The sequence below is a fragment of the Mycteria americana genome, chromosome 4 (assembly GCF_035582795.1).
Source record: "Mycteria americana isolate JAX WOST 10 ecotype Jacksonville Zoo and Gardens chromosome 4, USCA_MyAme_1.0, whole genome shotgun sequence".
NCBI lineage: Eukaryota > Metazoa > Chordata > Aves > Ciconiiformes > Ciconiidae > Mycteria > Mycteria americana.
In genome coordinates this window covers 76,711,752-76,736,968 of record NC_134368.1, presented here as the reverse complement: position 1 = coordinate 76,736,968, position 25,217 = coordinate 76,711,752, and the positions used below count along the sequence as shown (strand labels likewise).

The 25,217-nt window shown below is 37.1% G+C and overlaps 1 protein-coding gene across 1 annotated transcript in view; it reads right to left on the bottom strand.

The window, feature by feature from the left end:
* Positions 1-25,217, bottom strand: part of FREM3 (FRAS1 related extracellular matrix 3) — a 71,372-nt gene that overhangs the window by 16,979 nt on the left and 29,176 nt on the right. The window contains 9 exon segments of the mRNA XM_075500520.1: positions 843-963; positions 965-1,008; positions 1,607-1,804; positions 3,034-3,231; positions 5,467-5,616; positions 14,676-14,927; positions 17,933-18,058; positions 18,315-18,545; positions 21,111-21,257. Of these exon segments, the coding sequence (XP_075356635.1) occupies positions 843-963; positions 965-1,008; positions 1,607-1,804; positions 3,034-3,231; positions 5,467-5,616; positions 14,676-14,927; positions 17,933-18,058; positions 18,315-18,545; positions 21,111-21,257 (1,467 nt within the window).

Here is a 25,217-nt window from a genome sequence, read left to right as displayed (position 1 = left end):
GTCATAACAAACCTCAAAATTCAAAGTGTTTGTCTGGCTATTAATTTATTTGGTTTATTGATTGCTGTGGGGAATGATCAAAGTGAAATATTTTGGAAACTGGAATTCAGATAGAAGTTTGTAGCTGTTATTAAAAGGAGAATACCTGGTCTCCTGCTGTTTGCTTCAGTGTACTCTAGAGTGGAATATTTAGAGATAAAATATGTTTAGCTTTTGAAGAAAGCAGTTACTTTTATAAGTTATTTATTCTAATGCCTTGTCAAGGGTATGGGATAAATCTGATTTTCTTAAATGACTCTCTACAACTTGTAAGGAGTCCATTTTACAGCATTAGCAATTAATTATATTATGGGCTTTTTGTTTGTTTGGGGGTTTTTGGTTGTGTGCTTTTGGTTTGGTTTTTTTTTTGGGGGGGGGGGTCGTTTGTTTGTTTTTAACATGTCATTTGGCACTTTCAGATGCATAGTCTATACAATCTATACATAAAAGTCCTATCATATTCATGAAAGTTTTGTGAATTTGACCCAAGGAATCCATGATTCTTTCAACTTAGTCAAATTTGTGATACTCTTATCAAAGCAACATATAAAGAACAAAAAATGGAATGGAAATAAACAAGATAATTTCTTTTCCTATTATCTCACAAAAGCCAGAGCCAGTGATGCATTCAGAATAGATTAAAACAGTGCAAATTCAAAACATAAAAATAAAATACTTGACAGTTTTTTGAAAAACTTGGTACTGGGTACCTTTGAAAACTGTTAAACCAAGCACTGAATGGAATTAGTCCCATTTTCCTGTTTGCAGCTACACCTATAATCAACAATTAACATAAAACTCACTGTCTTCTTCATCCTTAATCTTGATCATGGTCTCTTTCTGATCCCCAATGGAAGCACCAAAAGTAGAACTACTTTTTGGTGTTCCAAGCACCAATCTGAATTCCTCCTCCTCCTCATAAATTTACATCATTCTCCAGAGTTACAACACAGGGCTTCTCAGTTTCTCCTGCAGAAAGTTATGAAGCAAGAACAAGACATCATCTTCATAGGAGCACAAAAGACCAAGATAAAAACAAAATAAAATCCCCATACTTTTTTGGGCTTGCCATAGAAAAGACAGTCTCAAGAACATGGAAGCAGAGACTAGCGCTGACTGGCACACTTCATTTTTTTTGTTGTGTTTGAGTCAATCTCTGCTAAGGAAAAATCCCATGACTCTGTCACAATGGGAACTAAGCAGCACCCCATGCAGCACTCAGCAGGGTGTTGTATGGCAAAGAATCTGCTGCTCTGATTCTCCTCTGCTGAAGGCACTGTATCAGTATTATTCCTGCTTATTCTCATGAACAAGTGCTCTGCTCAAAAGCATAGCAGAGGATGTTCAGTATTACCGAATTCTTCACTGTCCAACTTTGGCCATAAAAACCTTTGAAAGTGCTGCTGTCATAGTGACAAAACTATTTGTTAAATAGTCCTGTGCCACCTTCTTCGTCCACAGAAGCCCAGCTGACATAATGTCCTGGAGGTCTAGCTCTTACTTACCATCAGATTACTTGTCAGACAAAAGTAACACATTATTTTCAATTCCAATGGGAAACACTTACCTGGGAGAAACACCACTACAGAATCATCTGTATTTGGCCTCTCCTTGTAGTCCATCATAACTTGGGCAGAACCCTGGCGAGTATAGCAACGCACTGTGGATTTATGGTTAACGTCACCGCTTCGATAAATGAGGGCCACCAGCTGTTCATCTTTTTCATTTGCCATGTACATTGGTTCTTTGAACTGGACTTTGGGTACTGACAACAGAACATGTTATGCAAGTTGAAAAGGACCCTCACACATGGGCAGAAAATATTAACCACATTCCTCAAATTAAAAAAAAAAAGTAGTAATTTTCTTCAACTGTAGCATTTGATTTGTTAACCTTTTACAATAAACTGAAGAAGGTTCAGATTTACACATGCTTTTTAAGTACAGATTTTGAACCTAGATGAATTCAAATACTTTCCTGGTCTACAGCAACTAATTGCCAACTCAGTACTAATTCTGTCACCAGTCTTCTCACAGTAGCTAAGACTTGATGATTTTTTTCAAAACAGCATCTGAGCCGTTTCTGAGCTGTAGGATTATTTTCTACAAAGCAGTCTCTTTTACCTTTGATGCAGAGAGGAAGTAGGTGCATGATACCACAAGGGCAAAAAGGGGTTATGACCACAATTCCATCTCCACTGAAGACAGTATCATACTTTGCACTGACTTCAACGAGTATTTCACAGTGAAACTGTAACTGCTCTTCAGAATTCTGTTTGAGAATGAGCTTTCTAAAACAATATAGCTTCTTTAAGTCTTTGAAGTGAAGTGAATTTGGAGAAACCTGAGACTGCTGAGACTCAGCTTGGTTTATTTACCAGGTGCTGGAGAACCTCTAAATGGTGCTGTGATGAGTGTTGTTTAATTTTAAAGTTCTTACACCTACCTTTTCTTTTCCCCCCCTTAATGCTCCCTAGAAGAGACAATACAGTTACAGCTTCATGCAATAGCACGAGCATCAATATCTGCATAATTATTTGAAAAACTTAGCTCCCTACAATTTTTGATGTTCAGATAACTACTAGGGGGAAAAAAAAAAAGTTTAATCCCTATGGATTCTCTACCTTCAAAATGAATATTCATTCAAACAAATAGCCGTAATGCACCAGGCATAAATAAATGTACTTTTAGCTCATGGCACGGTTCCACTATTATGTTAACTTGTCCAAAACAGTATCAAGTACATAATGAGAAGGAATACAAGCCAGAGTAAAGAACCTGCACTATAGCCCTATGTTCCAACTTCAGGTGTAGCACAGAGCTGTTAATCTTTATAATGTAGTCGGACTAAATGACATATCACAGCACTTATACACATAGTAATTTATACTACTACCAAAAGAGCTCTTCCACCTTCTAAGTGCACTTAAAACACTAAAAAGAAAAACCCTTGAAAAAACTCTCCCCCACCCCTTTTATACTTACAGTCAGTGACTGTCATTGATGAAGACAGTAGTTTGGCTAGGCTCTCCAAGCGCTGCATGTGCGGGCATGCAGAGAACTAGTTCAAACTTCTCCAGACCTTCCAGAATAGGCTGGCCCAAATCATCAAGGATGATCACTCGAAACACTTGCATGTTGAGTCCTGGTGTAAAATCCAGGTTACGGCTGATGCCCACATAATCAACTCCAGCTGTTTGGGAAGCAACAAGACTTGTATGGTCAGTTACTACCGTATGTTAACATTCACTTGTACGTTTGTGAAATGTGTTTGCAGCTGTTCCTATTGCTGTCCTGGAGAAACTTTAATTTAGAAAATTCTGTCACATGCAGATAAATTTGGGAACAACGAACACACAGTGCAACACACACACAAATACATATCTGGATCATCATTTACTCTTTATGCCATAAGCACAATTAAAACTTGTTTAAGATCCCTTAAACTGCAGAGTAACAGGCTACAGCCTCAACAACACGTAACAGACCTAATGTCCACAGCAATTTAACCCTTTTGCTCAGCTCTGGACTACATACCCGAGGTTTTACTTAGCTATTTACCCTTAAAGGAACAGATGTCTGCCCCAGAATAATTCCAGCTGTACCCTAGGAAGAAGTGTCTTGCACTAGGCTAGATCACTGAGCTTGACAATCATGCTGTTACCACTGTCTCATTACTAAAAGAAGCAGGCAGCTTGAGTGCAGGTGAAAACACCTAGAATGACTTTTTTTTCCTGTGTATGAGACTATTAAATCTACACTGGAAGATGTATAATGACTTCAATTCTTCCTTCCACTTGTGTCCCATTGTTTCACTGAGACCCTATTTCCATAATTTTGCATTCTTTTTAACCAGAGTGTTTCTCCCTACCCCCTTTAAATGTTCCACTTGTTGCTCGTAATGACAGCAATTCTTTCTCCTCTTTGGCACAGTATGTTGAAATTTACACACTTAAAAGCAACTGTGCCTTTTTCTTTCACACATCATTTTGCGGCCTCTGGATTAGAGGCAAGGAACACTTACCTTCCTGAAAGCAGACCTCCCTGGTCGGCTCTGTGCATTATGGAGAACCACAATTCTTGCACAGGATTTCTTCTTTCCTTAATCAAATATTGTGTGCATAGGCATTTCATATACAAGCATATTAATACTTTTTTGGGTGCACAACTCTATAAATACTTGAAATTAGGAAAAGATTTAGTGAAAAGGATATTTTTTCCAAATCTCATAAGTAGGCTTTAACAGAAGTGATTTTTTAAAAAACCTATAAATACAAGATTAGAAATGCAACATTAGTTTGCTACTTTAAACACAACACAGAAAATCCTGTAGGACCCAATCAAATTTCTTCACCTGAACAGTGAGTCTTCATATATTCATCAAATACATTGTCTATTTTGCTAACCACTCCTCTGTTCTTCAGTTACTGTAGTCAAATTCTATTTTCATATATGTACTTTATAAGTTAGTTAACTGTCCCTTTGATCATACATGCTGCATTACTAGTTGCCGTAATTCTTTGTTATTTTGATAGCAAATCTGATCATCTATCGCATACATATTAAAAAAGACAATTTTGTTTTATCTTGATTAATATGAAAATTTCTAAAGCCTTATCTATCTCTTGCCAGTGCGTCATCAATTTGTTGGGCTGAACAGAGAAATTCTCATTAATGCAACTGATTTCCTTGACACTCAGCAGCAATAACTGCTCCTTAAAATTAATTTAGCAGCTAGCAAGTCAAGCAACATATGTAAACAGCACCACAAAATTTTGGCCAGCCTAAGTATTCCCAAAGTCTGATAGGGAAAATGACTTTTTGTTGGGACTGAGAAACAAAAAAAGGGTTTTACAAAGACAGTCACCAGATTTTGGGTATTTTGGGTCGGTGTTGGACAGAGAAAATCCTTGGAGGTCACACTGGTGGTGCCTTCCAGAATTTCTCTGCATAGTAACTGAGAGACCCTAAAATCTCAGATACACCAGTTCTCATAGATAAATAAAGCTTCCTTGGCTAATGCACCGACAGCATCATTTCAGGGCAACTGCAGATTTACGCTGTAAATTCAGTTTTATTCCAGGGAAACACAGTGCTATAAAGGCAATAGTCTCCCTCTCTCACTCCAACCGTTTCTCCCAATGTCTGCCATCAGTTAAGGTGGGAGTGAATTAACGATCATTTTATTCACACCCATTCTGCAGTCTCCATCAGAAAGTCAGTGAGCTTAGCCAAGCTGTCCTTGCCACACACAACTAGGACACAAATATCATGTTTTCCACCTGATAAATCCATGTCTGCTGTCTTTTACTTAACTTTTCCACCCCATATATACACTGAAGATAAATAAGAGTAAATGCCAGATACCCCATTTATCATGCTCACATACTCTAAAGCGACATGAGCAACATTTTTATGAGTAACTCACCCTCTGCTGACACTGGTTCTGTTTTTCTGGAACGCACTGTGACAGAAGCTGCTTTGGACAGATCTGTCCCAGTCCTCCAGACACGAATCTCCACGTAACCAGCACTTTCATCCACTCGATATTCAGTGTTACCAAAGTACAAAGCAGGTTCTAAATACAGAAAGAAATGCGTGTATTTTTGAAAGAGCCTCTTTTGGCCTGCTCTTGTGCACATGTACATTTACTGTTTAAACTCTCCAGTCTGACTTTTAGCGCTCATACTCTGCAGTTTGACTTTTAATATGTTAACAGCTGCAAAAAAAAAAAAAAAGCAGCACATTACCAATTTCCCTTGCAAATCCAAGTAATATCTACTGTCCACTTACATAAATATTATTATGCACCTGCCTACCACTTAATGTAAGGGGGGTTTTTATCCTTTAAAAAAAACAAACTAAACACTCCCTGAATTAAGTAAATAAAGTGTTATATCTATATAATTTTGATCTTATCTGCAGATGACAGAGATCTTCCACAGCCAGCTGTTTAGCTTACTGGCTGTTTGCCTTACCATCTGAAGTGAAACAGCCATTTCAAAAATTGTGACTCTGTAGCGTAACAGACATAAGACATGGGATAGTTCTTCCATTATATTTTTGTTAAGCAAACCAAGGCAGAATTTTTTTTTTTTTACATTTACTATTAAAGGAAACATATACCTAAATATACTTTCCCCCCTCCCTAAAAGATAAAGGCAGTTTGCAGGATTTCAAGACTTTAGACTTTTTTTTTTTTTTTCCAAATTTTTTCCAAAGCATACATTTGACATGGATGTAGCAAGGATGTAGTAAAGGGTTACAAGCTGTTTTTCCTTCAGCGTGGTAAACTGACTTTAGTTACTCATAGGCAATACAAAAAGTTGCACAATCCAGGTCCTGGAAAAGGTCAATATTAAATTGGGCTTAAGCAGACTGTTGTTTAGCATAAGAGATCAAACATTACAAGACATTCTCAAACTAGCGCCAATTTAGCTGCCTTTCTGAGTACCCATCAAGAAGAATGAAGAAGCACACACTAGAGACACGTTATACCTGCTGTTTTCACTAAGTAATAGATAGAGTCTGCTAAATTCAATACATGGCCTCCTTTACTTCTGTCACCTAAACAATAGTAGGCTTTATCTTGCTATCAGTATTAATAGAGCCCAATACATTTTTCCTGTGTTGCATACTACTACTGATCTATATTAACACAACATAGAGAATCTCTCCAATACCACAGCAACGTTATTTTAGCACAATAGCCAATATCTTCTTTAGTAGAACTGCTGCAGTTGCACAAAAGCCTGGCACTCATCTAATATGCTGCATTTCTTTTGTACCTCTTGGGGAAATTCAAAGAACTCTGAAAAGCTTTGGAAGTCGTGATTGTTGTCTCCTACAGCTGGGGAAATGGAAGCTTAGAGTAAAACACCATGGTCTGTAAAGAGTTTCTGATTTTTGGCTACCTGGTGTTTTCCAGAGCTCAGTTTATTACTGAGCTTAAAGCCAGTTTTACAGAAGGGACAGACAGTTTCCAATGACTCAATGTGCCAAGTAGAGCACAGAAAAATACACAGGCTTTTCTACAGAATGTGAAGCAATTCAATAACAAAAGTGCCTCATCCTAGTCATAATTTTTTACATTCTGGATCTCACCTTCCCAAACCTAAATAAGTGTTCTTTTGAGAATGGGGGAGAATATCTAGCTAAGTTCTTTTCTCAACAGGGACAGACAGCACTGCTCAGCTAATTGAGAATTTTATATTTGCCTAGAGGCACTATCTGTTTCCTCCATGTATATATAAAAACATCAGAACACTATCTGGCCCATACCTACATAAACATCGCCACTCCAGGTTGCAGGCACCTTTGGATACTTACTGTGATTTTCTTGAGCCACTGAACTGTGAACCTTCACGTTACTTTACCATCAGAGCAAACCCCAATAATCACAAAGACTTGCTGCAGAAGCAGATGAGGTCTTCAGCACACAGTAGTAAGGAAGGCACAAGTGCTCCAAGCAGGACTGCATTAATATTTATTTTCAACCTTTTGATAGATTACCTTTAAACAGGCTGAAACAATTCCTTCCTTAGTTAGCCCAGCAGGATGTCTGACAAAGCAAAGCTTTTGCATGCAAAACTCAAGAGAAAGGTGAGAGAATGAAACCAGACACTTGACTATAGGTTAAATAGTTTAACAAAACACAAAGCTCTTTGAAAATGTGTTTTTTTGAGGGACAGATCTATTCATCAGGACTGCAGGACTTACTTCTAGCTAAAAATCGCACCCTTTGGGGGATTGAAGGTTTTGGCTTTCTTCCTGAAAAATTCTTTTTCAATTCTTGAAGTATTTTTGTGTTTTAAGAAATAGGGTATCACAACTGAAAGTCAAACTGAATGTCTCATTTTATGTCCGTTAAATACTTCAAGCTGTTTTCAAAGAAAATTTTGCTTTGCCTAAAGTGGTACCCCAATACAAATTTTTCTCCCCACCTTCCTCCCACCTCTCCAATCAGCAGTTTTAGTGATCAATTATTTGCCAGTTTTGGCATTTTTCCCTCTGTTGTGACAGGTAAGAGTTTGAGGATGATCACATTCCCTTCCCACCGGCTATGCAGTTTTTAACATTGAAGTCTTCCCCACATGGTGGGGAGAAGAGTAGAAGTCTCAGTATCCAAACTTCCATGCCTTTTTGTCACAGCTAATGGATTCTCAAGTGACTAATGATGCCCTGTAAGTTGTTACAGTTCTGTTTAACCAACTCGTGTAAAGCACAGAAAGAGTAATCCTTCACAAGGCAATGGCAACACTCCAGGTTATATCAGCGTCACCGGGACCAGGATCTTACTTCGCCTGAGCAGGCAGAAAAATCATTGGGGTCCTCCACCAAGAGTGGAAAAATCATTTAGAAAAATACAACTTGACAAAAGCTGTTACAATTTTGGCCACATTTCATGAAGATGATCACTGCAAAGTATTTACTCTGGCAAGAGTAATCAAGAATCTTTGTGATTAAAAGAAAATTATGATTTATATTTTAATTTTTTAAAAAATATTTGTGATATAATATCATCTAGTCTTTCCCATTCCTTCTTCCCCTCTGAAAGAACTGTCCAAGAATCTAGATTTAGTTTAAAAATTAGACTGGTTAATTTTCTCTATTTACATAGGAATCTGCTTTCAAATATCAAAAGTCCATCAATTTCCCTTAGGCACATTTTAATGGATTTTCAAGTACAGGTTGTAAATTCTTTTGAAGTTTTAAGAGATCCGGCAGTTCAGCTTATTGCAGTCCATGATAACTGTCTTGAACTGGCCTTTAAATACCAGCCTCCGTAACTGGGAGAGTAACTTTTTTTCCCCCTTGAATGTGCATACTGTGTCTACAACTACATGGACTGTAACATTATACCTTCAGATGTCAGTGCTGGTCCTTTTGATAACAAGCTTTTTGTTTTGAAATATGGCTTAAGGAAATGCAATAATCAGTCACATTATTCTTATTACAGTCACGTTTCCCATTTCTATTATACTCACCATAATTTGTCATCTTAAATTGTGCTTAGCTTTTTATAATTATCCTGCTGAGAGAACTTGAAATGCTTGCTACAATGATCCAAAGTTTCTTAATCTTATTGTATTATCAATGAAAAATACTGAGTAAGCAAATACTTTTGTTCATTTCCAACACAAGCAGATGAAAATAAGATAAAAAATAAGTATCTCTATAATTCTTCTTTTTTAATCTTTCAGATGAACATATTTCCCATATAAATATAGTACAACGAGACAGCATTGTTCCTTGGATATTGTGACTCATGAAATATTCAAAAGCATTTTCCATGTCTTCAGAGTTTCTGAGTGTCTAGTCTAGATACACCTACTCTCCCCAGAATAGTAGGGATAATAAACATCAGTCAATGGGCTATTAAACATACAGGTCCGGCCCTCAAGGAACATGACACTTGTGACTCAATTATTACAGTGAATTAATCACTTGTCTCTGAAACACAATCCATTCTTATTATGGAGCCCAAACATAACCTCAATACCTTTTAAATTCTACCAAGGCAATATATTGTGAAGACAAATACCTTATTTAGGATTTCAGAAGCTGATACACCAAGTAAAAAAAAAAGTAAAAAAGAAAAGCCGTTTTAAAAGTGGAGGTCATTCATGTATTTATACTCTTCTTTTCTTTCCCTTTTAGGATGGTCAGCAAAGAAATCATTACATTAATTACCAAACATTTAACTAAGAAAGCAGAACAGCATCTGAGCTAACTGGTAATCTTTAGTAAACAATAGCGATTTCAGCCATGAAATGCCATAAACTATTAATTTAAAATCAATTTTCCTTCTTCATAAAATAATAGATCTAAGTATTAGTTTGGCCTGGAAAGCCAGCCAATTTTTTTTTTTTTTTTTTTTTTAAGCTGTGGTCCTGAAACCTGTTCTACCTGTGACGCCACTTAAACACACAAGCAAAGAGCTAATGTGGATTTCCGCTTGCTTAGAAACCCACAAGCTGTTTGCACCTATTTCTTCAAAGCCAGTTACTGAACAACCGGACCCTTTGTTCAGCTAGCTCAGACAGCGTGCTCCCAGGCACCCACATCACAGGAAAATGATACACAACTCAGAGCTTACTGGTTTAGGATCAAGGGTCTACTATAAAACCTGCGTTGTTCTCTGGCTTGGAGAGACCCTAGATCAAAGGATAGACATTATGTCTTGATTATTAACTTGCTGTTTCTTTTTCTTTCTAATTCTTGAACTAAAACTTTCCTTTTCCTTTATTTAAGTGTTACTATGATGCTATGAGAATGTGGAGTAATAACTTGTTTTAAAGATATTTACGTTTTTAACTTTTTCACGCACTAAGCTATATGAAACTGGTGACTCTGAAGACTCTTGAGACCTAATAATGAGTTATTTTTGGTTTTTATGTGCACGTAACATAACTCTGTGAGGAGCTATGGATCTTTGCTTCAGGCAGTCTGTGGCAGGCCTCTCCTTATGACATTGACAACAAAATTTTAGGACTCTGTTCGTTATAAAGTCTGTTTTCTCTTTAAGGCATCCCTGAACATATGCCTCTCAAACCATACTTCAAGCTTTGATCCATGCCTTCCTCTGCATAATGCACAAACCATATCACACCTGAGTAGAGATGGTGGAAATTTGAATCCTTCAGATGCTAAATAGGGATAAGTTTCTACAGTTTCTGGGAAATGAAAATAGGCCCGTGTGCAGAACTAATACTGAAAATTTTTATGCATTTCACAGAAAAAAGTCACTGTAATGTGTGCTTTATTTTCCAGTATAAGGCCATTATACAGAACCATTTATTTAAAAATGCAGCAAGGCAGGGCCCTTCAGAGAGGGAGACCTAGGCGGAATATATGTAAGAAACCTCAAACCCTGAAACAATAAAACCAAGAAACTGCCTTCTCCTCCATCCTCACACACACATAGCACCATGGATACCAGTGATCTCACAAGTTTTACGAAGCTCTCATGAGACATCCCAACAGAACAGCCAGCAAGACAAAAATAATTTCCATCCCTGCCTGTGCTCTGGTATCAGACTTTCAAAGTGGGAATAGTGACTAAGAGAATTTAATAATGTTTGAATGCCTGGTATTTATCTCACCTTATGGCGACATTATCTTTACTGATAGAATGTTTTTTCTTAAATATGTTATATACTTTGTGAACCACTCTGTATAAATATTTAAACAGCAGTAATTCCACTAACAGAAACTCTGACAACATGCCTGACTGCTTTCCTTGATGACAGTTTAAGTGGCTTTCCTTCTTGCTGTAAAGCTTAATGCGAGTAAAGACATTTCAGATCACTTAATATAACTAATTCTTCAACTTTCACTGACATGCAGCAGCACCGAAATGACTGACATTAAAGTTGTGGCATTTACATACAGCTTTCTTTGGCCTAAGAAACTCAAGCCTTTTCTCTCCATAATTTCTTCTTTTTTTTAAATTGTTGACAAGACATATATTTGTTACTTCAAATCTTACTAATGTTAAGCAATACCAATACTAATACCAAGCAATAACCTGCTTTCTTGGTATTTGATCATTGTGAGATGCTGGGATGTGGAATGCTGAGAATAAAATTAGCACAAGGTATTTGCTTTTATATGTATGTCAGGGAGCGTTCACAGAATCTCATCATGGGTGAACAAAAGAGCAAAGTAATCATTCCCAAATTACTTTTATTTAGAAAAAGTGTGAGGAGTATTTCCTGTGTTGCTTGCTATAGCAAGGAACACGTTATCCTGCATATATCTGTCTATGGTCATAGCTGCACACTTCTCTACACTGTCAAAAGGCCTTATCCTGCTATCGACAAAAACTCCATCAACTGCACTGATGTAGCCTAACACCTCTGTAGGTATTTAAGCACTCATGATGTAATTATTCAAGCTTATCTGCTATATTGCCCTTTACTGAATCCCAGCTATATTTTTACCATCTGTACTTACAAAGGGGTTCAGACCTCAGAGCTTGCCATTACACATGAAGGACTACGCCTAGTACTTTGCTCAAGGTTACCTACTTTTTATTTGAACTGTTAAGGAGTTCATAAAACTGTAAAATTCTGGAAGCGGTACCAATGTTATGGACATTTCTGTAGTAATTTGTAATATGACAAAAGCCCACAAATGCAAAAAATGTATATCATCTTCCAGGGTTCATTTATATTAAATCATCATGGCCTGAATCAACATTAATTTAAGCTGTGTATGGTCACTTATCCATACAAGTAGTTTTGGAACATTATCAGATCTTAATAATAAAATTTTGCATTTTCCTTTTCTTTTTCTAGGGCTGGCTAACACAGATTACCATTATCCCTTAATGCTGCAAGTAATTCTATTAATATATAATTTAAAGTCTTTGTCTCTCAATTTCTTTTTCTCCTTGTAGGGTTCTCCGGTCCTTGTTGTTAGAGGCATCACAGCGCACCTCATAATGACTAACTTGACCAAAGGATTGTGCGAATACAGTCACATCCCGCATCAAAGCTGTGCTCAGCTTTTTTCCAATTGGAAAGAGGCACTTTCAGGCTTACTATTGCCTTATTTCTTTGCTGAGTCTAACAATCATTCCAAGTTTGGTCTGCGTACTTCAGCTGTTAGCATATTGCACTTTACAATGGGAAATTTTATCTGTTTAAACAACCCATTTTTCCCAGTATTAACAAAAACCCCAAAGCATTCATCTTTCAGACACAACCAGGCATACGGCTACGAAATCTTCTTTTTCACTTTAATGGACTGTAGGACTATCCACTGTAGGAGTGGTAAGTATATACACTTACAGTGTGTAAGCATTGGAAATGTTTGGTGGATCAAGGTATCATTCTGCAGAAAGACAAAACTGGTGAAACTTTACTCTTTGAAACTCAAATTTTACACATTTGAGAAGGAAGGTTGCCCAGTTTCTTATCAATCAACCGAATGCCAGCAGTCTACTTCCAGGTCAGATCAAAACAGAGTGGCAGCCTGTTTCCCGTCTGTTTATTCAAAATGGAAATGGTCTTAGAAAGGGATATATTCTTAAGAGACTTTTCATTTCAGAGCACTCTCTCTAACAAATTGAGCTTAAGCCCTGGCTATCTTTCCATATAACACAGGCTGAGTTCAGAATTACTCTGAATTTATCTGATGATAGGTTGTTAAGTATTTTGCCAGATGGCACTCTTAGAAAGAAAGCTTTGTAACAAAGAAAGAAAGCAAGCGAATATATGATAACCTATCAAAGTTGTATTGAAAAGTAGAAGCATGATAATTTTCTGTCAATTAATATAAAATAATTATCTATATAGTAATTTAGCTTTATATATATATAAAATAATTTTCTATCTATTAAAAACTGCATAGAAAGCAGTTTTGATCTGCTGATAATAAATAATTTTGTTTTCCATGAAAATAAAAATCTGGTCATTGAGTCTGGTAAAGAAAACAACTCTTTCCTTGCTGCAATGGCTTAATTCTGAATTATTTTCCCTTCCTGTTCTCTGAAAAGGATAAAGAAGCTTTTTGACAAATCTCATCAAGCTAAAGACCGTGATACTCTTAACTTCACTTTTGATGTAAATCCTTTGGCCTCAGAGGAATTACACCAGGGATTTTTTGGGCCCATTTGCGTTCCATTTGAGAAAACAACATTTTCCCCTTCATCAATTTGTGTCTGTTTTGACTAGCTGACTTCTGCAGCACATACAAAAGGGTAGAAATAAACAGTAGCTAATAGAAATATTCTCCTGGATCTTTAGCTTCTTACTTTTCTTCATGTAACAGAATGAAAATTACTTTTTTATTACAGGACACAGAAATCAGCCCCCAAATTCTCATTATTTATGAAGTTAATCAAAAGCTCCAAAGAATCAGCTCAGTATAGCTTAAATACTGAACCTGACCACTATTGTGTATCATGGATTTGTCTAATCACAGTACAAAACTCCTGCCTTATTTAGCACAATTATATTCACAAGGTTGGATTAGCAAGAAAGATTTAGACAGGGACTAAAAGAACAAACAGAAGTATGACAATAAAGTACATGGCTTTTCTTCTGCTTCTGTCTAATAGTATCAATTCTTGAACTGAATTCTGTGTCTCTAACTTTATAATAAAAAAGGAAGATTTGCATTTCTACCTTAAAAGTGCACTAATCTTGACACACGAGGAATTACTGTGCATGCCAAATTAGCCTCTATTAACTATTTCTACTCTTTAGTTTTATCTGATAGTATACAATTTTTTTCATCTATAATATTGTCACAAAACTAATCCTATACGTGTGTAAACTACTGTAATCACAGACTCTGCTACAGGAACAGTAATTCTAATCCTCACAGATCTATTTCAGAGTAATAAAATAGCTATCTAGTCCTATGCCAGTAAAGAAAATAAAATCTAATCCTCAACTCCTACTGCAATAACAAAACAGTGTAAGCTGAAGTGCACGATACATATTTACACTGTATCTTAAACATAGCTCATGTCTATTCTGCCAGTTTTTCTACTGAGTAAGCAAATCCTAGACTCGTGTTTTCAGCTGTTTAACAAAACAAAAATACAGTGGAAGAGATTATTTAATCAGTAAAACTTCCAAAGAGGAAAGTCCCAGCAAAACAAAATTGCTTCTTCATACTCACCATCATCTGTGTCAGCCAAGATTATTACTTTAGCGCTTGGGAATTCAGTGCCAATTTGGCCACCCACTGGCATGCTCAGAGAAATATTGAAGGTCTCATCTTCCTCATAGAGAGAGTCATCAATAATAATAATATGACAGATTTTCTCCGTCTCATCCTTATTAAAATGAACAATGCTGCTATGATCTTCAGGACGTGAGATGTAGTCAGAGTAAGACAAGACAGTGGATGGTACTGTGCCAGTAGCAGAATCTATGAGGAGAGAGGGTAAAAAATGAATTACAGGGACTCAGGACTTTAAAGAAGCAGAACAACAGCCCTTTAAATGAAACTAACACAGAAAAAGTGTTTAATGCTGGAACTGACTAATAAACGTGCTTTGGTAATAAGTTAAATACAAGAAATTATTCCTATTTATAATTATAACTTCTCCAGAAGCAAAGTGGCTCAGAGGGCTCTTATTATCACCCAGCACCCTCATGAAACCATTCCTGCTCCCAATTCACTACTATCTCTAGTTATCCTGACTCAACTTTTTTGTGGGGCTGCACTTCAACCAGGTGAGAAGGGAGTCAACTAACTAAAAAAAAAAAAGCTCTCAAAAATATGCTTTCATACAAATTATGTAGAGCACAGCCCCATCAGCAGTTGAACAGTCACAATAAAAAACAGTTTTGTAAGGGAAGAAGAAAAGAGTGCAAGAGCAGTTAGGAGAAGCAAGGGGCAAAACCCCCAAACAGGTTTTGCTGTTGAAAGAGGAGGACGTGGAGCCACACCCGATTTAACATTACACACGACTGACCACATTTCATAACATTTGCACTGAAAAATGGCAAGATGTTATCCCTTTTCACCTCTATACACTATCATTTCATGGATCAGAATGCCTATGAAAGTCACTGGGACTTTAGGATGAAGACTCTTCCTGAATAAATGAATGTGAATTTGAACTTCACATTTACCTCACTGAGTGATTCGTGGGGGTGTGGGGGGGGAAATCCCTCCTTTTTACTTCTGCTGTGTTTATTTGTGTGAAATACTTGTTAAAAAAAAAAAAAAGTAAGGCTTACACGCAATATGAACCTAAGAACTGCTGTGGATTTGCACTACCGGCATCTTGTAGCCAATTGGGATGTTCCTATCTGGTTGGGTGGACTGCTAGATGGGTAAAAACTGGCTAGATCACCAGGATCAAAGGGTGCTGGTTAATAGTTTGCACTCCACCTGAAGGCCAGTTACAAGGGGACTTCCTCAGTGGCCTGCCCTGGGTCTGCAGGGATTTTCGGGGGACAAAAGCCCGAGTAACCCTGTCCTACCTCACAGTTGCCCCTGCTTTGAGGGCCAAATCTAACTGGAGACCTCTCAAGGTCCTTTCTAACCCACATAATTCTGAGTACATTAGGTGGCCTGATTTTCAGAGGTCGTAAGTACACACAACATGCGTTGATTACCTTCCTTTACCACGGACAGGGGTTAGTATTGTGTCAGGCACTTATTAAGTAGGCTAAGAAAGATTAAATGAGAGGCAGTGTCATGTTTACCATGCTTATCACATTTAAAACTTTGAGAAAAACTGTTTTACTGCAGCATGGTCATGAAAAACACAGATTATGACAACAATTACAACAATTGTGCATTTGGGTAAACAGCTAGTGTTATTAAGGCCAGACAAGTTGACAGCCTACAAGGACAAAAAGCCTTAAGTAACTTGGTAAGATTTTCTGTGCCTCAACACACAATAAAAGAGGGGAAAATTCTATTAAGCCCTTATATGTCACCGATGAAGGAACAAATGACCTCTGAATGCCTGAAACTCTGAAGATTCCTGCCAACCACTCAAGCTGACTCTAGCAGGTAAGGGTAAAATAGAAACAAAAGACGTTAAAAGGATTTTCTGAACCAGAACTTTAAATAAGTCACAGAACTGAGGATGATCCTCCATTTTCCCTGCCCATGAAGCATACAGAATACTGGTATCTCAAGCTATGACTAGCTGACAGAAGACTTCTATACAAAACCCAGTTTTTTCAATCAAAACTTTCATATTTCACTGCTTAGGATAAATGCTAACCTCTATCTTAAGCCTGGTTTCATTTTTAATGCCTATTACCTTATCTTTATAAAATCTATTTTTGAATGCACATTTTAGTTTTGATTAAGAGTTATCTGATATATTTTACAATATCTAGTATTTTTAGAATACCTAATATTTTCTCTCCTCCGCCACCGTGCTTTTTCAGTTTACAGCAGGGTTATTTTGTAGTCAAGAACTATATTTGGAAAACTTAAGATTCAAATGAGTTGAAGAAAGAATCACGTTATCAATTACCTATCTGTATTAACTATAGTATTTGAGTGACTATCACCATGCTGAAAGTCAGCATGCCACCACAAACTTACATTCACGCATATCTGATTATCTAGTGAAGACAGGGTTGTGATCTGAACTTTATAGCTGGCCTTTAACCTAACCAAAACCCCAAAATCTCATTTTATTTTAGAAATGGCTTAGTTCTAAATCTACATCTTTTCTCTGTGGTTCATGACCAACTCCATACATCACCTTCTTTGATAACACAGATTAACAAATGAGATGAAAAGCATTATTAAGGCAGATACTGCTTCATGCAGCCTTCTGTGTCAGTTATGTTTAAACAAAATGTGATACTCAATGCCTGTAGTCTGTCAATTTTGAAATACTAGTTCTTGCTGAGTCAACTGAAGCCCTGACTTGGCTTCTTCCAGCTACCTAGTCAAAAAGCAAAACACTGACGACACGAAAAAACCCCATAATGGGGACCTCGGTTCTCATACAGGGTGTATAAAAAGGTGCAACCATCAGTCAGATCCCCAACAACAGGAGAGGTACAGGGCTTAGGACTAGAAGAATCCTTTTTTTCCCCTCTAAACAACCATTGCAGGGACAGGCATTTACTCTTCAGCAGGAAAAGCTGCAAGAAAAAAAATGGTGCCTCTTTGAAAAAAGGTATACATATATATACACACATATATGTACGTGTACATACATGTATACATATATATGTGCGTGCACACACACACATATTCTTACATTTTGGGCTTTAAAACACTCTTTAAGCAGAGAACTAGACACACATAAGTTGCCTGCCAAAATCACTTGTTCCAGCTACTGAAGTTACTGGCAATACTCACTGACTAACAACAACTGCGTTTACTCTCTTACTTACCTAAACGTGACTATTATGCTGAATAATCTGTTACCTAGCTAGATAACATACCTTGGTGGGTAGAACAAATGACCATCAGTTCTTGACTGACATCTCCAGATCTTCCAATAGGAATCAGCAGTTCACCTGTATCTTCCTCTACTCTATATTCCAGCTGAGGAATATACACTGTAGATACTGAAGAAAAACATGATGAGAGAAAGGGGGGACCAAGGTTGAACACCTGTATGACATTACATACAGAGAATGAATGTAGCCAGGGAAGAGTATTAATAAGAAATACAAATCCCTTGTTCAGCTAGGTGAAGCTTTAAGACAGGGCTGAACCACAACAGAGCAAAGACAGACAAAGTATACGGGTACTCACAGGACCTGCAAGTGAACAATACTGCACCAAATCACAAATTCTAAGGGAATGCGAAGTGATAGATACCATCACCAGGATCCACGATTTCAACCGTTGCTATTGCTGGAATCTCAAGGGCAGCCATAACCGGATCAGACAGAACAATCTGGAATGTTTCAGATGCCTCGTATTCATTGTCTGCAAATATCCTCACTCGCCAGGTAGCCGAAGCCTGTCCTGGATTGAACTGGACCTGTTTCTGAGGTTTCCCCTTGAAGTCTTTATCCTTTACTGCTGTACCATCTTTGGTTCCAATACCTGCATAAAAATTCAGAGGAATTATCACCATGCATTTTAGTATTTTAATAAAATTAAAACAACCACAAAAAATACCTTTCAAATGCTAATCTGGCAGTTAGTGACCTTCAGAAAGAAATAAGGATGGTTATATCACACTTTCTCTGGCATTGTTGCATAGCTCATAAAAAAATAGGTAATTAGGGTAGGATCCTGCCAACATTTGTGTGCATAAAGAATTGTATTTGCATGAAAAATTCCATTGACTTCACCTGCTGGGCACTTAAACCTATACAAGCATCAACAAAATTACTAAGGCATGAGGTTATTTATCAAATATGACTGAACAGAACTGTTCAACAAGGCCAATTTTCCCTTCTATATAAAAATTTGTGGAACAAGTTTTCCAGTTATGCCTTCACAAAAGATATATCAGCCTGTTAAGAAATTTATTTATGTCAATTAAGGGCGTTCAAGGCTTTATTAAAGGTATAATATAGTCACCCACATAAAAAACCAACCAACTAACCAAACAAAAAACCACCCGCCACCACTCATCTCTTTCAAAGAGAAATAAATTATTATATGTTTAATACTTTGTGCTTACAGTTTCTGTCACTGCTCTATATCTGTGCTGTACTTATACACATTTAAGATCTGTGAAGTTCTATTATCACTTTTACCTGTAAACTAAATAAGCCCTAACGACTTCTGCCATCTGTCCAAGTCTTGCTTCTGTAGGTGCTCTCCTAGCTAGGTGGACATTTGATGTGGAATTGCAGCTCAGGGCAACAGAACAATGTTCTCAGGGTTTATTTGGTCCACCATGCTAAGCAAATCTGCTCCTTGTCTCCCACCCCCATTTTTTCTTCCTCGTGCAACTCTAAACTGCAATACCTGGTCACATATCCATCCTCTCTGCTGGGGCATTATCCAAGCAGAAGCTTTTCATTGTACAGGTTTAAGACTGCACATTCTCATCTTAATAAAACCACAGAGGGCAGTTGCATAGCGATTCTAGGGCTAGAGATGAATCCATTTAGTTCAAAGTTAAGCAGCAGATGAGGATTTATCTCAACGTAGGTTTTGTTTGCTATTCAGATCAGATGGCTTTTGCTGCAGCATGAGTTCATAAAATGGTGATAAACCATGAATGTTTTGAAAGAGCAAAAACAATATCCAGAAACGTGAACATGCTTTATTGGAAACTCAGGTGCAGGATGCTACAACTGACATAAGGACTCATTCAGCTTTTGCTGAGCACAAACACTCAATTTTTTTATTTTTTGTTTTTAATTTTTTAAGTGAGGCTGTATCATACATAAAAATATATCATAGGAAGGCACTCAAGAAAAGATTTTTTAAATACAAAGAGTTGTTACACATTTTTAAGCCTGCATATTTTTATAGCTAGATTTGTTGTTTGTTTTAATCAAAGGTGCACACATACTGGCAGAATCCAACTCTGGATGTAATGAAGTGAAGATCTGCAACTCACCATGGGGTTTTGAAATTCATTACTGCCTTTGGGTTTCAATCGGGCATTAGTTCAAGTATATGAGCATCTTTTTATTAAGGTTCAGCACCAGCAATTATGAGTCACTTTACCTCCCCAGCTGAGAATGATTAATCCCTCTTGAATCAACGGCCTACATGTTTGTTGGAGAACCTGATGGCTAGCAAAGAGCTTCTGAAGGCTGCGAAGTATGAAATCATTCCTAAATGATTTAATTCCTAAATTCCCAAAGTTTTTCTATTCCACAACTGCTTAGGTTTTAAATGCCTGATTTAATTAATACTCAGATAATAGCCCAATATATTTGTGTTGCGCAAAGCAAATATTGTCATACATGGGTTTAAATGATAAAAACCCTAAAACTTTAAACCTTTTTTCTTTCTGTTTTTAAATCAGGGAGAAAATGACCTTTCTGCTCAGTGCTCCTTGAGTCGCTCCATTGGTGCAAAGATTTCTATGATTCCTATTTACTTTGCAGAGCTGTCACAACTGGGTACTCTGCTATCCCATGACAGCACGCTCGTAACTTCAGCATGCTCTACACCTGCCACCTCTGCTAGCACAGGACCCTTCGAGAATTTCTAGTAGCTTTCAGATTTTCTCATAGCTCAAAGGCCAGCATAACACTGCCCTTGTAAAGTGAGGAGTTGTAACTAACTTCACAACTTGGTTCTGCAAGCAGAGACCAGCTACTTCAAGAACTTATTTGTTTACTTAGAGCTAAAGTTAATGTGTTATGAAATGTATCCTCCTGGTAAAATAAACAAAGCTGAGTATCCCAATTTCTGTTTTGTTGTCTGGCAAGTGACTTCAGGAAAAAGACACTGGGCAAACAGCAGAAGTTCATTTTATTGATTTGTTCTTACATCTGCTAATGTACATACTCACTTAGATTTCTGGGTGGCAGCAGTGGAAAATGAAACACATAGCCACGTCTGAGCAATAAAAATCTATATCATTGTTATTCTCATTATTTGGCATTTATTATTATATCCAAGCAACTATGGAACAGCTCCTTAACAGCTGCCTTTTCTGGTGCAAGAAGCTTCAAACGTTAAAGATTTACTTACTGATAAAAGAGGTTTCTCGTAGATATCCCCTGCGTCTGATGGTCACCTCCAGAAATCTGGAGTTCTCATCTACAACGTAATTCTCCTTCTCCAGTGAAATCCAAGCCCAGTTCAGTCGAAATGGCTGGCTCTTTAACATGTTCCCCCCTGTGTCACAGAAAAAGTATCCCAAATACTACATATAGTTCACAAAACACAACTAGAATTCCCTACGGTCATTGCTTAAGTATATTTACATCACCTCAGGACAAAGGCAGACTGCTTTTTCACCTGCAGATACGAAGGACAGAGGTGCATCACATGAACCACAATGGTCCACTTTCCCAGACCTTGCAGAGCTGACACCAGCATACGTCTTCCGAGAGACTGGAGGCTAGTTCAGGGGTCACAGCCCGTGTCTTAGCACACCAGCTCCCTAATTAAGTTACCTATTAACTCTCAAAGATTATTTCTGTCAGGAGTAGGATTAAGCTGTGAAAATAACTCTTTGGGAGGCTCTAGGTGGGTCACATCATAGTCTTGCATTACTGACTCTTTTTTACAATGCTAGTATGTGCCTATCAACATCAAACATGAGCACAAGCTGAATTCAGCATCTCCTAGTAAACGCAGGCAACATGTAGTATCACATAAGGAAGATATCATATAATCAATTATATATTGATTGATTGTACAAAATTATTTGGAGATTGTGACTAAGCTTCTATTCTTTGTTTTCAGGAAAATAATTTATTACAAACAGTAGTTATTTTGCATTATACAAAGGGAACTGAAAAAAATCAAATTATGAATGCAATGTTATTTAAAATGTAAAAAGCCAACAAAATTTAGATTGTAATTTTCTTCTGTTTTGGAAAATTAACTCTTTAGAAGTATTCTGTAAATTCTTACGTGATCTGGCAAATCCTCTGTTTCCACACAACAAAGGCAATCAAATAACAACTGGTCTTGAAGCCATAAGCTTCCAGCTCATTAATTATTTTTTCTAGCAAAATTAGGTCTTATACTGCATGCAGTATGCTTTGTAGTACAGGATTATAAGACCTAATTTCAGAAAGTTTTCATTGCTTATAGCTAATTGACAAAGTATAGACAACATAAGAATAGACAAGAAAAAAGTTGCTCACGTCAAGAACTAATAAGACTCTGTCCACTTGTCTGATGATTTTCCACATAATGAACAGAAATTTGCAAAAAAGAGTACTACAGATATTTAAGAAGCCTCTACCAATGGAAACAGACAATTTAATAAAATAGAAAATTGTATCCTGCTAGTATTTTGGGGGTTTTTTGGTTAAAATTATGTTGTTTAACATTTTTCTTTTAAAATAAAAATCAAATTTTGCTCTATAATTATGTACTTCTGTTACAGAAGGGTGACAACGTAAGACCAACTGACTAAATCAGCGCTGTATAAAATAAACACTGAAATTTTTTATTAAAGGATCTAATTCTCTACTAGTGCCCAGTTGACATCTAATAAAAAATCACCACATAATTTTCATTTGCTTTAACATTGCAAATCCTTATACTAACATTATCTCTATAGGAGTTGCCTCAGGCTCTTAAAAAGTGTAGGGCAAAGTCCAGCTTAGGATTCTCCTGCTTACTGGAAGCAAGTCTAGATTATACATTGCAAATAATTCCAGTAATTAGTGAGGTTACAGCTGCGTAAAACCTATGAGCCTGGAATAAATTTTAAGATGTTTTAAGTAGTTACAATTTGGAATTAATTGTGCCTTCAAACAAAAAAATGCAAGTCATTCAGCAACATAGTGACAAAAACATTGAAGAAAACAGATTTCTGAAAAATCACCTTAGTTGCAAGCTGAAGGCTAAACTTATTTACCAACTGGAATATTTTCAAAAAACTCTATTTAGCTGTTTGGCTGCTGCTTTGCCTGACACTCTATTGCTGCACGTAGGCTGGAAAAAGACGTCTGAAAGCATTATTCACACGTGCTTCTTGGTGACTACTCCCTTACAGAAAATAGAAAGGCTTCTTTTTATCCCAGAAACGTCCCAACGAATGACGTTATTTTTGCTGAAAAAATGCTTTTCGGCATGATCATTGTACATCTTTGCTGGTGGCTGTTTGTTTCACAGCTTTCCTCTCTTGCCAGACTTCAGTGTTTTGGGTTGTTTTTTTTTCTCTTTTTTTACAAATAAGACTGAACACAGTGTGCTCCAAATTAACAAAGACTTATCAGCTTAGAAACGAAGGACTGGAAACAAAGGGAAACTCTGATGTAAGGCTAGATTAAAACCAAAACCAACCAAAAGGCTCACAACATGAAAAAACTTTAATTCAATAATAAATTCATTATAAACCAGCCAATTTCCTACTAGTCATCAACTGCAGTCAAAAGCTAGTTCTCAAGTGTGAAATTACTGACAAACTGCTATATAGATCTATACAGAGCTAAAACCCAGATGGGATGGGACCACGTGCACACTTGTTTCCAGTCACAAGTACCAACATCTCTGTTGTCCGTTTGTACTGCAAAGCCCTCCTACAGACATAGAAAACACATACAGCCTCCTCCTCCATACACTACAAAACACACTTGTATGCGTAGGTAAATACACTAGTACATATGGCTGTTTAGCAAAGACATATTCATCATTCTTCAGGTATTCTACAGTTATTTTCTTTTGGAAATGTCTGCTCCTGCTGCCAGAGAGGGAATGGTTTTAGGAAGGTTAATCTGCAATATAACTATCCCCAGACTATTTAGTCACGACATAATGTTGCTGAAAAACTAAAGTAAAACACCCCCCCAAACTGTTATCCTTAGTGTGCAGTACATGCAAAAAAACCATACTGTTGGGAAACACTGTAGGGGGAAAAAAAGCGTATTGCATATGTTCACCTATAGCATTGGCAATCTCAGCACAGTGTGTATCACAGGATCTGATGACTGACTGCTGGAGCTGATGATACAAAGCAGCTGCCATGAATTGTTAGAAAATGTCTTTTGCTTTCATCATTACTAGGAAAGATCAGAGAGCAAGAGAGCTAAAGATACACATCACTTTTCAGTGGTATATATATCACATCCAACTGAACTCAATACCTGGCTTTTTGTGAACTCCTGCATTAAACAAAACGATCCCAAAAGCAGACCCCAAACACTCTGTAGGTTTAAAGTAGGCTCAAAGTAGACTCACATAATTTCCTATTACTAGGAAATCACAGAACTCAGCATCCTAGGAGATAAATGTCTGGAAAACCCTTTGGCCCTCTCTTTTAATACGCAAATAGCAAAATACCCATTCATACTCCTAGACAATTTTTTCCCCTTTCCAAACAGACATCTCATTTGGCAGGTGCACTTCCAACAGCAGGTTCCCAACCTTGGGCTGCTTAAGTTCAGTGAAAATCAGGATAGCTGAGGAACTTGTACTATGCACAATACTAATGCGAGGTTCAACACTTGTTCACAGCCTCACAACTTCTTCACCCATTCCTTATTTCAGAACTGGGAAAAGGCTAGAGCAGGAGGTGGTTAAATTTTTAAGGTAATAAATTTTCTGTAGTTTTTAAGAGATAATAAAGTGTAGTCTAAGGAATCCGTTCTTTATGTTGAGGATTTAGTACTTCTACTTTAAAAATAGCAAACAGGAGAACTTTCTTCTGTAAAGTGTGTTCCAAATATATGCTTAAATATCCCTATTTTCTGACTAAACCACAAATTCATTAGATTACTTGCAGCTGTAAAATCTTGCACCTTCCCATTTTGTAATTTTTAGGAAGCATATATATGCAGGGGCAATTGCTGGAAAAATTAAGCATTCATATTAAGTATTTTACATTTGCATTTTTCAGAGAAACAGAGAACACTGAAAATAACAACAAACCATATCTTAAAAACACCCCAGTATGAAATTAGATGGTTGCCAGTTCTATAGTTATGATAAACAGAGGTACTCCAACAAGATGATACAATTAATAAGGCCCCTAACTCTTTCACTACACAGTCCATTAGCCTTTTCCTGGCCAAAGAGGGAAGCCTTCAAGGGATGTCTCATATCATCAGCTTCATAAATCTAACAAAGCCAGAACTGTTTTTCTCTTGTCAAAGAAAATTTCATAAAAACCTCCCG